This window comes from Rhinopithecus bieti, unplaced genomic scaffold (genome assembly GCF_001698545.2).
Source record: "Rhinopithecus bieti isolate Rb0 unplaced genomic scaffold, ASM169854v2 scaffold_62808, whole genome shotgun sequence".
Lineage (NCBI taxonomy): Eukaryota > Metazoa > Chordata > Mammalia > Primates > Cercopithecidae > Rhinopithecus > Rhinopithecus bieti.
Window position 1 is genome coordinate 1,286,513 of NW_016824893.1, and position 17,692 is coordinate 1,304,204.

General features: G+C 36.0%; 1 protein-coding gene across 1 annotated transcript in view; it reads left to right on the forward strand.

Moving 5' to 3' along the window:
- LOC108522466 (nik-related protein kinase) overlaps positions 1–17,692 on the forward strand; it is a gene marked incomplete at its 3' end in the record, with an annotated part of 76,330 nt that overhangs the window by 47,550 nt on the left and 11,088 nt on the right. The window contains exons 3-4 of the mRNA XM_017862681.1: positions 13,216–13,272; positions 15,048–15,119. Coding sequence (XP_017718170.1) covers positions 13,216–13,272; positions 15,048–15,119 — 129 coding nt within the window. The remainder of the gene's footprint in view (positions 1–13,215; positions 13,273–15,047; positions 15,120–17,692) is intronic.

Consider the following 17,692-nt stretch of genomic DNA (forward strand, 5'->3'; position numbering starts at 1 on the left):
AGAATTTTAAACTCTGTTATGAATTTTCAAATAAATATTTTTTCTTACCTTAAATTTATTTTTATTAGTGATAGAGGAGGTTTATTTCATAAATGAAATTAAAAATCTATTATTAAAATATTAGAATATCAGAACTTCTATGCATATATGCCTAAAATATACCCTAAAAATAAGTGAAGCTAAATTGATAGAATTACGAAAGACATTGATAACTTCCGTAATCACAGACTGGAGGACTTTAACATCTGTCTCGGAATTTTATAGATCAAGTTGGCAAAAACCTTCATAAGAATGCAGTTAGCAAGCTTGGACCCATGGAAATATATTGAATTCTGAATCAAGAGTTAGAGAATAAACTAACGAAATAATCAAGAGTTAGAGAATAAATGTTTCTTATGTGCTGTATTCTCTTCCAGCACGTAAGGGACATTTTGAAAAATTGATTAGAATCTTGGCTGTACAGAAAATCTTAAATACCAAAGAATCTGTATCCTATAGAACATACTCTCTGACCAAAATTCAATACAATTTACACTTCCTAACACAGTGTATTGCAGACAGGCATTCAATGAATTTTTGTTGAATTGGTTGCAGTAGAGGATAGTGAAAACATATACGTTGGTATAGTCTTGATGAGTTAATTAAAAAGTATTCTTACCCAGTCAACATAGTAGGTTCTCTAAGGTTCTCTGTTGGGCAGCCAGGATGAATGTATTGAAGTTGCTTCAATTTAGATTTTAAATTAATTCAGATTGACCTTCCTGATAATACTGCTAAATAAACAAAGCATAACGTAATTGGTTAATCTTTTCAAAAACACAAAGTAAATCTCAAAGTCACATCCCACAGATACTCTCTTGCCTCGGTCAGATGTGGGTGAAGTATCTTCTCTGGACTCCATAATCTGTCATCTAAGCCAGATGGGGATACATGATTTTTGAAACTGATTAGCCAGGGTGAACTTGCTAAGGTTATAGATAGACCATCTAAATTTATTTACAATTCCAGACTAAGAATTAGGCCCCAATTCCTGACTTATACAAGTCCAAACTTAAAATAAATTTCATCAAATATATTTTTATCTTTTAATAAGTTCCATCATTGTCCGAGTAACACATAAATGGTTAAAATAATATTTAGACTGCATTTGTGCCTTCATTTGAATTCACATATTTATAGGTGAAACTCTTTCTTCCATATTGCATAAACATTAAAATAATTCAATCAGCTTGTTATACCAGGTATTTTCCTTATATCTCCAAAATATTAGCAGTTTGTTCCATAGGATTTAATCATGGATCCATCCAGAAGCTTATTATTATAGCAGTAATTTATGGCATTGAAATCAATTTGAAAACATACAGAACCTAAGACCTAACAAAATACAGTTGTTATGTGTGAATCAAAATCTAAACTGAGAATTTGAAAATATTCAAATATACTAGAATCTCTCTAATTTGGGAGACTGCTGACCTGGATTTGTGAAACATTTTCAATAGGAAAATCTTAAATATCATTCTAATACTTTTGAAGACCTTGTAACTTTTCACTTTTACTGTGAAAATTGCCACATTGTCTCTTGCATTATGGGAGTTTGTGTAACTTTATTATCTATATTATCTATATTTAAAATCCTTAAAACAGAAACTATAACTAATTTTATAATTCCTTGCTTTCTGCATATCATATAGGTAGTATTTAATAAATACATATGGAGGTAGTGTGAAAGGGTTAAAGAGCACCAGGGTCTTGGGCTTAGTCTTGCTTCTGCTACTACCTCTATACCTTTGGACAGTGGGAATCAATGAATTTGGAAAATTAGTGGTGGAGAATTCAGCAGAAAAGAATGGTGAAACTATTTGAAGGAGGAAAGAAAAAAATCAAAGTTTTGAGCAAGGCACAGTTGGTTTCTACATGCTCCCATGATCCTTTAGATCTCTTTCCTTCCTTTCCTCCAAATCTGGGAATTGTTATTGCTACACATACACACTGCTCCCTCCACGTACTCCTCCTACATGCATGCATACACATATACACACATATTTATTGAAACAACCAGATAATTGATATAAATGTGTAGTTTTATCTAGATGATTGCCTTAGTTTCCATATTGCCTTGCTAGATTTGACTTCCTTACCTCAGTGACTTTTATGTTTGGGGTAGCCTTAACTCAAATCTTCCTGTAGTTGGATTCTATTTATCTGTGCAATAGTACCATTCTACTTTTATCATGCTGCATTTTTCAGCTTGACATTCTTTGAGTGGCTATATCCCACCACACTCTTTCCCCATCCACTTCCCCGCCCCCCCCACCACTCTGTGCACCACACAACTGTAAGGGATCTATTGAGGGGTTTAACTCTGAGCCTTTCAGTTGATTTCACACTCTTCAGATTTCATTTCTGCAGGCTTGAGGTAAACAGCATGTCATAGGCAAATCCAGCATTATAATAGCCAAAATGTTCTGAAATTCCCACTGCCTTGGTAATTCCTTAGAGTTAAAAAAACACTCCCAAAAAAAGCATTAAATTTAAAAACTCAAGTTTGTAATTAAAAAAAGAAAAAAAAAAACAGCGCCAGTTAAAATGCACATATTGTACCATGATGAGAAAAGAGGTCACTGGGTAAGATCTTTGCAATACGTTAGTAAGTGACGATTAGCTAGTGTTTTGGCTTTACAAGACCAAAGCCAGATGCTGAAGGAATGGGACAGCAGGGTGGAATGTTGAGGAAGGGAACGTGTGAGGCATGGAGTTTACCCATAAAGGTCAATTCAAGGCAACACACTACATGTAAAAGTAGTTTTCCGTCAACTTAGGGGCTACAGTGAAGACTCATACCTTTTGAGGGTGGCAGGGCACGGAAGTCAGAAGTAAACTGATATTGATAGACTCTTTCATGTCTATGTTTAAAAGCATTGACTAGATCCTAAGGGCTGTTGTTGGTATTTCTTGTACTATCTTAAATGGAAACTATGCTTTTTTCCTCATCATCTTCTTTCTCCAGTCTTTTTCTACTCCCTGCTGCTTCTCTCATTTTCTCTTCTACTCCTTCCTTCTCTATTTTCCCTCCCCCTGGCATTTCCCTTATTCTTAGCAACCATCCCAGTCAACTTCAGTGCTTCTAAAGTGCCTTTGAGTACTACTAGTTACTACTATGGTTTGTAGAGACAGTTCAGTTTATAAAGACTTTTTTAAAAATGCATCAACACCCTCTTCACCTTATCTTTATATTAAGGGCTGTTGTGTTTGTACCTCTGTGGACAGACCTGGAAAAGTTGAGAATTCCATTTTGACTGGGTAGATTTTAAGACAAAGTTGCTTCTTTTGGTTGAACCCCTCTTCTCACTCATCACCCATCTGTCTCAGTGCTTTTCTTTCAACTAGTTGTGCTGTGTGATAGAATTGGAAACACTGCAGCTTACATCTGTCTGAGCAGATGGAATGCATTTTGCATGAGTGTTAACTGATTCATGCATTACATAAAGCAAGCAATCTGTGTTAAAACATTGTGACATTGCAATAAAGCACTATCTGCTGTGTGCTGAAACCTGTTTGCTTATGGAGGGTTTTGTTGCTCTTGCCATACCCTCACCCACTGCCCCATGGTTAAGCCCAGACAAACCTTAAAGGAAAAAGGTATATAATCTATGATAGTGGGAGAAAATAGTAACTGAAAGAAAAAAAAAATCCTGAGTATGTGAGTCATTCTAGTAGCTGAGTTCCCTTTTATTTTTGTGGTGTATTTTCATTTGCAGGGAAAAAAAGAGAATGTCATTGGGGGAAGCTTCTTACATGGAGAACTAAATAGTCATCACTCACTTAATCATGCTTTCCATATACTTTGATAAATAATGCTGCTTGGAAGTGTTATCAGAGGGTTTGAAATAGTGTGGGCCCTAGTCTCATGGAGTTCCTATGTAGTTTCCTCAGCATGTGCAGTTATAAACTGTGACTTTAAATTTGAATTAGTGACCAGCAATGAAGGTTTTATGATGTCACCCATTTGTAACAGCAAGCTTCAATGACTTTGTATTTTTGTCCCCTGTAGATCTGGCTTGCCACATAGCAGTATATTGCAGTCTTTCCTTAGTTGCCTACTAGTAGCTATTCATTTTTTTCCCACAAATGTTGTATGTATCCCACAGCCAAGAACACCGAACTTTATTGTCCATTTTGTACAATTCATCATTTGAGTGCTACAGCGTAATAGAGGGCAGCTCCATTTGCAAATGATGTTACTACGTATTTTGACCTATTGTTTCCCTGCAGGAGTAATAACAAGAGCAATAAAACTCAGTCGAACCTACTGTATAAGCACACAGAACTGCCTCAAATTACAGGGCACTTTCAAAGCTACAAAGCCACTGAAACCACGAAGGCCGTCTTCCGCCTCCTTTCGCAGTTCTAATAAGCATGACCATGACTGTCCCAGATTTCTGGAAGAGGAAAAACATTATTCTGTTGGATTATTCTGGTGATTCTGTAGCTTTTAGCTACAAAATCTGTTTCCATACAAATCTTTTGACTAGATTTTGCAAAGGTTTGGGTAATTTAGGCATATGTTAAGAAAAAAATGTAGAAGTAAAGAACTTAGAGCTTTCACTATCACATGTCCCAGTAGTTGATATAACCACAGAGGGTATCAACTGCAAGTATTTAGTGAAGATTTCAGAGTAGTAGCCACAGGTTAGGGGAAGCATGGATGAATATTAAGTAATGTTACCTGACAAACTTTTGTCAATTTGGCAAGAGCCTTGGCACTTCGATTATTTTGTGAGCTCATGCCCTCTGACCTTGACCAGCTTCTTCGTTGAGGCCCTCTGACTGGATAGAGTAGTGAAAAATTTTGGGTGGCATCACAGTGCAACCTAGGTCAATGAAAATACCATTTACTTATGGACAAATAATGGCCCTTGAGTTCCTGGAGTACTTAGCCACAGTACTTTCACAGCCTTTGTCGGGGAATTCCAGCATATCATGGAGCCCACTGGGCTTTGGGCTCCCTCTAACTCTTCTCCCATATTGCTTGGTATATAGATTATCTTTGTACACCCCACCAAAACACACACACACACACACACACACACACAAACACACAAACAACTCTGCCTATGCAGCTCCTTCCCTATTTAGTGTTTCATATTGCAATTGACTTGGTAAGTTCAGCACATATTTACTGAGTGCCTATGATGTGCCAGGTACTATGCTAGACCCTAAAGATAGAGAGGAAAGTTACCCTTAGGGAGCTGCCAATCCAGTAGGGGACATAGAAGGGTAAATAGATTAGGTGGCAAAAGGAACTTAAGATGGCTCAGGAATATAAAATGCCAACTGATCATGTAAGTTTCATTTATGTTGCTAAAACAACTTGAATGCAAATTTACCCTCGTGATATATGTGAAGATAGGACATTTCTCCATAGAGGTTTAAAAGTGACAGCAGTGTCATAAGCAATATTTATAAAGTCTAGTAATAATCTCTTTGTTACTATTCTCAAAGAGGCGATCCTGTTCTTCCTCCCCCATTAACATGCAATGTTTGACCTGAAAGTTGTAGCAGCTTGATTATAGAAGCCTTTGTCGATCTTAAAGTGTCAAGGTTAAAATAGTATTTATTCAACTCCAGGATCCATCTGCTGAAAGCCAGAAATATCTACTTTTGCCTATTCTGAGTTTTCTCCAAAAGGAGAAAATCACACCTAAGAAGAATTTCCCAGATTTGATACACTTAGGTGTATCAAAACTTTGTAATGATGGAATGCTTACATAGGTATCGAATAACAGACTCTCTTCAATGTCCTTTAGCAGCTAAATGACTGTCCTTCAATCTAATGTAATGAGTACAGCCTGTGGCCTAGCAGTATATACAAGCCTTTGTGGGAGTTAATAAGTGTGAAGCTTAATAATCTTGTCAATTACTACATAGCGCATGTCAAACATCTAAACATCACTGAGTTGCTTAAACCTCCTTAAAACAAATCTAAAGTTAATGTCTGTAAAACAACTTTGAGGATCTCAAAAACAGGTTACATCTCCTCTTTGGGTAATTGTTATTATAGTAATAAGTAAATCTTCCTGATGGATAAGATGTGAGATGGAGAGTAATTGCCATGTTCCCTTATATGTCCCCAAACCTATCCTCCCACCACTACTACCAATCTGTGGTAGATCCACTCCAATCTCAGCCACACCTCCAAACCCTGAATGTTCTGATCCCATCTGTCCCTCTGGGCTTGTTGAGCTTGTCGGTGGTGATGAAGACTAAGAAGGGAGAAACAAAATGAAAACTTTCAAATAAGAACCAAATCACCATTACTTCCCATCTCAAGCACTGATGAAGGAAAGGCCTTGCTTAGAGACATTGATAAGGACTTGTTAGCCTTTCAGAGCCCTTTCTAGCTACATGTCTTTGTTTTTCTGCATGGACCTGACGCTGACCAAAACCATCTTGTTGGCCATGTCGTCTTGTCCCTCCCCGGCACAGCACTAAGTACTCCCAGATGCTGTTTACAATTGCACTCTTGGTGGCCTCGAAGGGTCACTTAGTTTGTTTGCTATGAGAAAGCTGGCACCCAAGCAAATGACTAGAAGGACAAAATTCTATGAATGAAAAACAAGGTTACAGAATGGACATGAGTATAGTGAGTGCCTCATGGCCTTCTGCCACCACAAAACCAATTGAAAAGAACGAAAGAATGCCCTGGGGGATTATGTGGTTTAGATTTGCCAACAGAAGGCAAAGCAAATAATGGGAAGGACTACATAGGAACTGCTGAAGGGTCAGCAGTCTTCCTACAACAGTTTCTTTAACTGCATGATTTTTTTAAAAAATTAGCCTAATCAAGATTACAAGGCCATCAAGGACTGTCCTGTATTCTTTCCAGAGAAAAACATGGTAATTAACTGCTGCAGAATGGTGGATTTTCCCAACACAGCTGTCACAACTGCTATTTTAAATCATTTGTTATGGTTTAAAATGTGTAATCCCCAAGAAATTGATCATTACTGCAATTCAATGCTGGTTTTTCAGTGCCTTAACAACCCTGGGCTTTGCGTCAGACCATTAACTAACAAAATCCAGTCATAAAGTGCTGAATTACTAATGGCTCATCTCTCAGTGGCGACTTCTGTCTTCTATCAAACAAGATTTTATTTTAAAATTTTTACGCTGAAATTTCTGGCATGACAAAAACAGGTGCCCTCTTGCGTTCTCTCCTTTTCATCTGTCTTCTCTCTGTGACATTTCCCCCTTTTTCCTTTCCTCCCTTCTTTAGTGTCTGTGCCTTCCTGCTCAGCATTACCTCACAGCCTTTGTTCATAATGTCCCACCCACTGGGCCCAACCTCTGCTTCTGAATCTGTTCAAATGCTATGCCATCTTCAGGGTCCATTTGACATTTTACCTCTTCTGTGAAGTGTTCCTAGTTACTCTATTCATCATTCACTTAACTAGTACTCATCAAAAGGGCCCTGTGTACCAGCTATGATGCTAGGCACTAGAGATATCAAGATAAAATAAATATATTACTAGACTTTAAGGACTTTTATGTTTCACCTGATTTTATTAATAGAGTGACTAAATCCTTGATACAGTGATGTGCTTGATAACTAGGCTTTAATGCCCTATTGTTTTTTTTTTTTCTGTCATTTTCTGTATTTAATAAATTTGCCCACATACCTTACTCAATATTGTCAGTGTGGTCCAGATTTGAGAAGACTGAGCTTCACCTAGGGTCATCACCTGGTCTCTGCTCTACCCCTACCCTTCTCTCTCATCTCTCCCCACACTCCTATATCTATCTCCTAGATCTGCTAACAGAAATCATAGTGAGTAACTGGAAGAACCACTTACCTCTATCCAAGCATGCCCAAAGGCAGAGGACAGACCTATAAAACAAAAGTGGAAATCTTCAAATGCTGTGTGCCCAAAGGAAGAAGGGACTAAGGACTGTGGTAGACTTGTTGATCAGTTAGAAGTCAGCAAATTTAAGTCTCAGGTGACCAGGACACTGACAATTCATAACTCTTCTTTACAATCATTGGGTAACCTGTATTTGATTCTGTGTCCCCAGTGTAAAAATTGACCTTGCTTCCTTACTTTTGAGATACAAATAAATTTGGGGAATTTGGTGTTGCATGAATACTAGTGCAAGTCCTTTTGTAAACTAGAAATTTTTAATGACTGTTCTTTTATTTGTTTTGTTATATTTAACAAGATTTTCCTGCATTGGTTTTTGTTAAAAGCAGGCACATATACCTTTTAACAATGTCCTGTATGTGAGCAGTATCTTAAATTCAGGGACATGCAACATTTTCTGTTCATAGGACAGATTTAAAATGCTAATATTAATTTTAGAGCCATGAAGAGCAACAGCACCATAATAAACTACGTTTTTTCTGGGGAAGTGGACTAAATGATGCTGCTTATTTGATTATCTCAGTTAATTAATTAAGAACACAAATCCTTGCCAAATTGAAATTAACACATTAAGGGATATGTATTCTCTCCTGGATAGTTTGAAATGATACTGCAAAACGAATATACATTCATCTTAATTACTATATTTTGGAATGCAACCCCAGAAAACAGATTTAGTTGTGTCAGCATAAATTAATCAGGGAAGTTTTTTAGGACTTTATTTAAGTCCTTCACATGGTAGCATATATTTTTTCTCTAGAACTGTTTAAACATACTGTATTTGAGATCCAATAATTTATGTTAATAACTAGTCTTTGCATTTGGTTCTATTCTCTAATTGTTTCAGGTGTATACATCTTAAAAACTATAAATTTCTCCAATAAACTGTGAATAGAACAGTTTATCTTTCCAACTCTCCATCCTCTTCCCCTTTTTAAAACTTCCTTCACTTTTTGAAATTCCCTGCTCCCTCACAGTTTCCCTGCTCTCCATTCCAGGAACCTGCTTCTTTCAATATGGGTGAAGAACAACCCCTTCTGGAACTCCTCAGGCTCCAGCCTTTTCTTTACTCCACCTTCTCATTCCATCAGTCCTTAACTGTTCATTGCCACTGTTGTAGTTGCATCATCTGATAGTCTAACTCATGCTAAAATGTTAATGACAAATTAATGTGTCCTTCTCTGAGCTAATATTGAGTTTCATTATCTTAATAACATGGAGGACAGAACTTAATAAATAATTTGTATACCTTGTTGTAGATTGTGGAGTACCAGGGAAGTATTTTGAGTAGTTGACCTATTGCCCCCCAAATCATAACCTATTAGCTTTATTAATAACTAAACTTGAATGCATGGAATGAGTTTGACAACAAGACAAAGAGTTTCCTTAAGTGAAGATGATAGACTTCTTGATTTCAAATGCCAATAGACTTGAATCTAGAGTCAGGAATGACTACAAAGCATTGCTACTACCTATTGTCTTCTGTTCCTCAAATATGAAAGAGTCTATGAACTCATACAAAGTGTATTAGCAGCAGTTGCTTTTATGATAGGAATGAGAGCTAAGAGAATTTTTTTCTCCTAGCTCTGCGATGCTTGAAAATTATTTAAAAAGAAAGAAATCCTGTCATTTGTGACAACATGAATGAACCTGGAGGACATTATGTTACGTGAAATAAGACAGACATAGAAAGACAAATAATGGATGATTTCACTTATATCTGGATTCTAAAAAGTTGAGCTCATAGAAGCAGAGAGTATAATAGTGGTTACCAGAGGCTGGTGACGGTGGGGGACAGGGGATTGGGGACATATTGGTCAAAAGACACAAAATTTCAGTTAGACTGAAGAATAAGTTCAAGAGATCTATCACACATCATGGTGATTATAGTTAATAACAATCTATTGTTATAAATATATTTACTAAAAGAGTAAATTTTAAGTGTTTTCACCACAGAAAAATGATAAGCATGTGGCATAATGCATATGTTAATTAGCTCAATTTAGCCATTCCACAATGTATTCATATATCAAACCATCTTGTTATAAACCATAAATATATACAATTTTTATTTAGCAATTAAAAATGTAAAGGTCATTCTTTGTACCCAAACTCTAGTTAATGAAGCATTATTAATCTTGTGGAGCTGTATGATACTCCAGATATTACTGATAGGAAAAACAGCCCAAAAATCCACATTTATAATTTACTACTGTCCTTGTGATTTTCCTCGAATAATATTCCAACTGAGGTTAAGGGCCAATGTGAGAAAAACACTCAGTCTGGATCGTAAAACTAAATTCCTTTCTTGTGTTCTTTTGTGTGTTTAACACAAATTGTTGTTTTACGTAATTTGCCACAAAACTCACATTCTAACTGAAAAAGAGCACATCCTAAAAACTGGATTTATAGGTCCTAGTTCAGCATCTCATTTAGGGAGACAATCTGTTTATGACAAGTCCTTCAGCTAAGATCGCAAAACAGCTTAGTGAGAAAACTGGAAAGTCAGAATAAATTTTGTAATTTAGTTAAGAGTATTATACCAATATTAATTTGTTCATTTTGACAATTGTAGCATGGCCATGTAAGATGTTAACATTAGAAGAAACTGGGGAAAAGGTATACAGGAACCCCCTGTGCTATCTTTGAAACTACTCTATAAGTCTAAAATTATTTCAAAATACAATTTTTGAAGAGTCAAGATACAGGGGGTACTCTCTGAAATGCTATCTTAACAGTAGCAAATTTCTATGATCTATTGTCTGTATATGCCAGACTTCTATGGAGGCTTGTATAGTGATTTGGCATATTAACTCAGTACATGGTTCCAAGACCTGGAGTTTCATTCCTCTGTAGGTTCAGTGAGCATATTTTTCAAACCCAATATTAGGATACATTGTCTGACAAAATAACTTCATTCAATTTTCAAGGGTGAATAAATCACAGATAATGAGGGTAGAACCAAGCTGATATTTTTTTCTGTTTTATGGCCATGGTTGGAATCTTTTAATGACATTCAATTGTCTCACTAATGTGTTATAATCTATAGATTTTAGACTTCAAAAATTTTGTATTTTACTGTTCATCAGTTAAATCAGATAATGTATGGCTAATATTTTTGATAACTTGATAAATATTTTGTATTGCACAAAATAATAGTTGGTTCATAAATAATCTCTTAGAATCAAGGAAGGAAACATTGTAACTTTTTAAAGGGATGCCTGGGAATCAATTTCCAACATGTTGTATTTGTGCATACAGATGTGGAAAAAATTTTACTAGGAAGTGTTTTTGTGAATAATTATGAAAACAATGCTTCCTAAGTTATAAGGATTGAATAAATAAAAATATTAATATATAATTCCTCCCAGAGATGTAAAAAATCTGAAGGGTATCCAACATACTCAATAACTTTTATAAACTCGGTTAAAGTTCAGGTGTCATTACAATCCTACAAAAAAGAACTGTTTAAAACTGTTTTATTGTAACTGTCCATCAAAAGTAATCTGACTCCATCCAAACAGGCTGCCCTAATTAAGACAAGTGACAGAAGATAACACAAGCTCATGTTCTTTTGAAAAATTTAAAAGAGGCTAAGGAGGTTGCAAAAATAATGAATTTTGTCTGATAAAAGAGAAGATTGTTCCTAGAACCTGATAGTATTACTTCGTGGATTGATCCTCACAAACTCTGCCTCATTTCCACTTCCCATGTAAATCTGATTTTTGCCTTTGCATTTGCTTCCTAAGACTTCCGGTTAAACAGACAGGTCTTGATCTTGGGTTCCTACTTTTCCCTGATCAATCAATAACCTGTAACTTTTCCTTTCCTTTAAAATTCTAGTCTTCTGTGGCTGGCATGCTGCACCCTAAACTGCTCACCCAATTCTGGACATTTCCTTGTACCTTGATTACTAGTCTCTGAACCCTATCCCAAGTCAAACACATAACCTTGCTCAGTTTCCATCTTTCCTGCCTTGTGTACTAACTTCTTAGGTCAGCTGTAAAAAATTGCTACAAACTGGGTAGCTTAAAACAAATGAAATGTATTCCCTCACAATTTTGGACATAAGAATTCTGACTTGAGGTGTCTGTTGGGCCATTCTCTCTCTGAAGTCTCTAGGGAGGAACTGTTCCTTGCCTCTTCCTGGGTTCTGGTGTTATCAACAATCCTTGACATTTCTTGGCTTGTAGTTGTATCACTGCAATTTCTTCTTATCTTTTACATGACTATCACCCCTTTGTGTATCCCTGTGTCTCTGTGTTCAAATCTCCCTTCCTTTCTTCTTATAAAGAAACCGGACATTGACCAAACAAATCCATATGGCCTCATCATAGTTTGATTACATCTGCAAAGACCATGTTTCCAAATAACGTCACATCTTGAGGTTCCAGGTGAACCTCAATTTTCGAGGGGACACTGTTCAACCCAGTACAACCCCCAAATCAAACCTTCTGCTGAGAAATATCAGATAAGGCATTCTATTTATTACTCAAACTATGACTACAGTTTGGAATATGTCTAGAAGGTACCAGCCACAAAATAGGAGATCTGATTCCAAACCTATATGTTCACCTTTAAAAATCACAAATCTGTAGCTTATACTTTCATTTAGGGTAAGACTAAGCTCTTATAACTCATCATCTTTTCAATAAGAGAATTTTCTATAACTTATTCCTTTTATAAATATTTTTGGTTCATATGATTCAGGACATATGAAACAGATTAGAGGCTGTTGAATTAATTATGAATCACTCTCACTAGTGATCATTATGGAGATAATGTATGGCTAATATTTTTGCTAACATGATAAATATTTTATGTTTGAAGAAGAGTCCAGTGAAAAGATGTCTGCATAGTATCACATAATCAATTGAAAAAATGTTTAGTAGAACAACTCCTTTTTTGCCATCTTCAATAGAAAATTTTCACTCAGATTAAATAAAATTTTCATTTAGATTAAATGCTTTGATGCCATGCAAACTTAGATTAAAGACACTAAGTAAGCAATAACTTTAAATAGGCAATTATGTCCACTAGTTACTACAGACATAAACAGCCAAACTGTTCCATAACCTTCCTTGAGTGTTTTGAGTGGAGTGGTGATTTCTTTAAAATGTTGATAATTTATTATTTCTGTTTTCTATATAATACTATATATTTCATCTGTATATATTTTATATTTCATAATATACAATGTATTTGAGACTAATTTTAATATTTTCTACTTTGATTGCTTCTTGATAGCTGGATTACCTAGCCAACATTTGATGTTTATCATTGTCCTGTATTTCAGGGACTTCATGAGAAGACTGGTGTGTTTACAGCTGTTAAAGTGATGAACGCTCGTAAGGTAATATTATAATTTGCCTGTATTATCTTCCCTTAGTGGACTGTGTTCTTGGGATAAACAACTCAGAGAATATTGTATTTGTTTTAAATCATTATTTTATATAATAATTATTACATTCATCTGGATTTATTATAGTTATCATTTAATATTACTTTTATTCATTAGTGTATTATATCTATTGCTTTATTATATATCCACATAAAACAATGCTTCTTTCATAGCAGAAGTTTCACATATTTTGGTATTCTATAACAATGAGGAATACATCTGTACTCCTCTCTGTTTCTAGTTGATTATTTGTTTCCAGGGATAGCAAAGAAAAAATTGCTTCTAATACTGGGTTAATCCTGCTGTGTTCCATCATGTTATTTTCCCTCTCCAATGATTTCCTCTGATAATTGAGGCCATTAGATTCTCAATGACAGGTAGAAGGAAGAGAATTATCAGAGATGCACATTTTTCATGTATTTTCTGACAGATGAGCAAAAGAGACCGTTTAATTGGCACTGTTCCTGGTAACATTCATAAAGTTGTGTCACGGTTCATAACACGTTGGCATAGAATTTGCTAGCACTGATTTCTGTTCTTTTTCTTTAACATGAGTGTCACACTTTCTTAGGATAATATTATCATAAACATAGCAAAGGTTAAAAAAATTTTACTTCACTATACCCTAAAGGGAAACTTATGTTTGAAAAGCTATACACATTCACTGAACTGTTGTCAAGGCCATAAACTGTGCTTTTTCCAATTTGTGCAGGAAGTGAGTTGCTGAAACTCTTTAAAGTGTTGTGTGCTTCCATGGCACATGTATACCTATGTAACACATCTGCATGTTCTGCACATGTATCCCAGAACTTAAAGTATAATAATAATAAAAAAAGAAATGATAGCTGAATTTTCAAAAAAAAAATTAAAAAAAAGTTGTGTGCTTTTGTTTTGCCAGTAAATGTCAAATGTTGTTGCAAACCAATGGAATTTCGAGGGATTTTGAGATTTTTGTAGAATTTAATTTTGCCTTACAATCATGGCTTCCAAATATCAAACTTTTCTACTTTTTGAAGTGGATCTTAAAAGCACTTATTTTGTTGTTTTACTTAAGAGACCTATTGCATAGTTTAACCTCATTTCAGATACTCTGCTTTTAAATATTTAAATCGTGTTCAGGCAGGCGCCGGTGGCTCCGCCTGTAATCCCAGCACTTTGGGAGGCCGAGTACGGGCGGATTCACGGGTCAGGAGATCGGACCATCCTGGCTAAACCACGGGTGAACCCCCCCGGGTCTCTACTAAAAATACAAAACAAAACTATGCGGGGCGACGGTGGCGGCGCTGTTAGTCCAGCTACTCGGAGGTGAGGCAGGAGAATGGCATAACTCGGGGATGGCAGAGCCCTTGCAGTGGGCTGGATCGGCCACTGCCCTCGCCTGGGGACGAGCGAGACTCCGCTCTCAAAAAAATAAAAAAAAAAAAAAAAAAAACGATCGTGGTTCAACCCATGGATGTTTTGGTAGTGTCAATTAACTGCGTTTTGTAAGGAGGAACAAAGCACTTTACTATTACCAGCATTTATAATTTTCCATTATGTACAAGCGTTAATTACTACCATGAATTTGTTGCCAATTTCTGTTTTTCTTAAAAATTTGGCTTTTTAAATTAAAAATTTGGTGAAACTGAGAGGAATATGTTATCTTCTCTGTCCATTGGAGCTGCAACGGGATAAATCTTTTTTAGAGTGTGCCAGTACATCTAATAACATTTTATTCTTGGTTACAGACCCCTTTACCTGAAATAGGAAGGCGAGTGAGAGTGAATAAATATCAAAAATCTGTTGGGTGGAGATACAGCGTGAGTACTAAAAGTTCTGATTAATACCCAAGTAGTCTTTCCTTTCATTTTCAGCTTTTAACTTATCCCTTTGCATAGTGTCATTATCTCTAGAAGATTGCTACTAAAAGTGTTCTTGCTTGAAAATGATAACATATTTTTATCTTTTAATATATTCACGTAGATTAAATCATCATATATGAGAACTACCATATATCAGAGAGTAGGAGATAGGAGAAAAGGTCCCTTGAATAGGAATGCATTGACTGTCAGTGAGGAATTACATAAATTTACAGAACATAGAGCCCTCTGGATGAATAGCAACAAAAAAGGAGGTGATGGGATCTACAGCAAATTTTGCCTAAAATTGGCCTTGGAAAGGTCCTTTTCACATGTTATCATGACATTCTGGACTGAATTGCTTTTCCTCCATTATGATTCTAACAAACATTACCATCGTGTTTGAACCAAATGAGGAATGCCCCCCGCCCCGCTTTTTTGTAAGAGCAATAGCAGGCAGAAAACAAACCGACCACTCAGCCTCAAGGTCTTCAGACATTTGGTACCATACTTGAACACATGAAAGAACATGAGCATGTTTTCTACGTGCAGCTTTTTGACTTCCCTTCAGAGCAGTTTGTCTGATACCAACAATTCTCTGGCTCCAGAATAAAACCAACCAAAGATAATTTCTCTTTTTTAGTAGATATCAGTGCTCTATAAAATATTGATGGGCCCAAAAGTTGAATTTTTGCTCTTGTCAGTATAATGAATTGATATATTTTTTCCTACTTTTCTCTCCTGCAGTCAGTTATACATGGGACTCAAATATTTCTATCATGTTGTGACTTAGTAAATATGTTCTCAGGCACATTAAAAATAACCCTTTTCATTAACAGAATCACATTCAGAAACTTTCTAGTTATATGAGAAAGGTATTGCTAAACAACCTCATGACTCATCTATTAAGTACTAGGCTCCTGTTGTGTCTGTAATTCATGTTTGGAGACTAAGCATATCCAAAGGACCAGATAAAACAGATAATATCATGCTTTTGTAGCTTAGGAAGCCGCGAAAGGTAAGGTATGGAAAATATGATTATTTTATTAATTTTGGTTTCATCAAACATTTGTGCTAATAAAACTTTTTTAAAGACCTGTCCCAAACCCTCTCTGGCACACTTTCCTTAGAGAAAAGGATTTTGATTCTAGAATTGGATGAAATTACAAAGGAAGTTCTGGCATCCTTGAACTGCCTCTTCTTGACAAAACGCAGGGTATTCAGGCCAGTCTGTGATCAACTGGCCCTAAGCCAGGAAATGCTGTAGCATCATATTACTGGAAGATGTGTGAGAGGTTTAAATTACCCACTTGGCCTGATGTATATAATGTACTTATGTGTTTCTCACAAGCTCAGCTTCCTGTTAATTCAGAGTGGCAAACACACTAATGCTTTCCAAACATATCTGATCTTCATTTATTTGTTTTGGGGGAGCTTACATTTATGTGGGAAACCCACTCTTAAAAGGTTTTTCTAGTCGGGGACTTTGAATTATCTGATTATGTATTTTAGTAAGAAAAAATAACTGCTAGCTAATCATCCAGTTAGCATCTCTAAATCATCTTGAATCCTTTGGGATAAAAAGTATGTGACTTGCACATACATCTCTTAGATGCCAGGGGTTTATGGAAATAGCAATAATATGTAAGTCCAGAAACATGAGTGCAAATCCCAAGTCTACCACTAAACAGCCAAAAAGTACTTGGGAAAGTGGTTTACCTCTCTATGCCTCAGGTTCCTCATAGAAAAAGAGATCACAAATGCAACTACGTAGCTGCCCAGAGCCCAGCACATCTCTTGCTCTTTCCAGGACACATAAGCTTTCTAACTCAGAAAGAAAAGGAATCTCCTTAACATCAAGCTACCAAACGAGTGAAAGGATTCAGTCTTGCCTCTGCTTCTCATTCACTTATTCTTTGTATTCTTAACCTTCTACTATCCTCTCATTCCTATTTATTGGACTACTTATGAGTTCATATTCCTCTCAGCAGGACCTTGGCAACTTAATTGAAACTGAGAGTGCGTATGCACAGATAGGATAGCTAGTCCCTGTAGTTTGCTAGTCTTATGCGGTGCCAGGTATTGTTACCATTTCAAAGGAGGGCCACATCACAGGGGAAGCAGAAAGTTTAAGGATCTTACATGACAAGAATGAAAGCCACAGGATTTTTACCTTTTTAGAAAACAGGTTAAGATAATTTGAAGGGAACTTATTTACTGAACTTTGCTGGAAGGCTGGGCTGAGACTCTAGCCTGAGCTTTCATGCAATTCTCATACCACAAGTTGTCATGACTTTATTACACAAATAAACAGAAAGAGGGAACCTGTCATTGAGATTTTCAACTGCACATATTAGGACCTACCCATTTCCCCCATAAGACAAATAGTTGTCTAGAGATGTATTTTCCAGTAGTTGAATGTTTATAGGTAAATCCAGTGGGAAATCCTTGGGAAATACTAAAGATTGTTCTGCAACTAGCAGCCATTTTCTCTGAAATTGCAAGCTTTTTTTTTTTTTTTTTTTTTTTTTTTT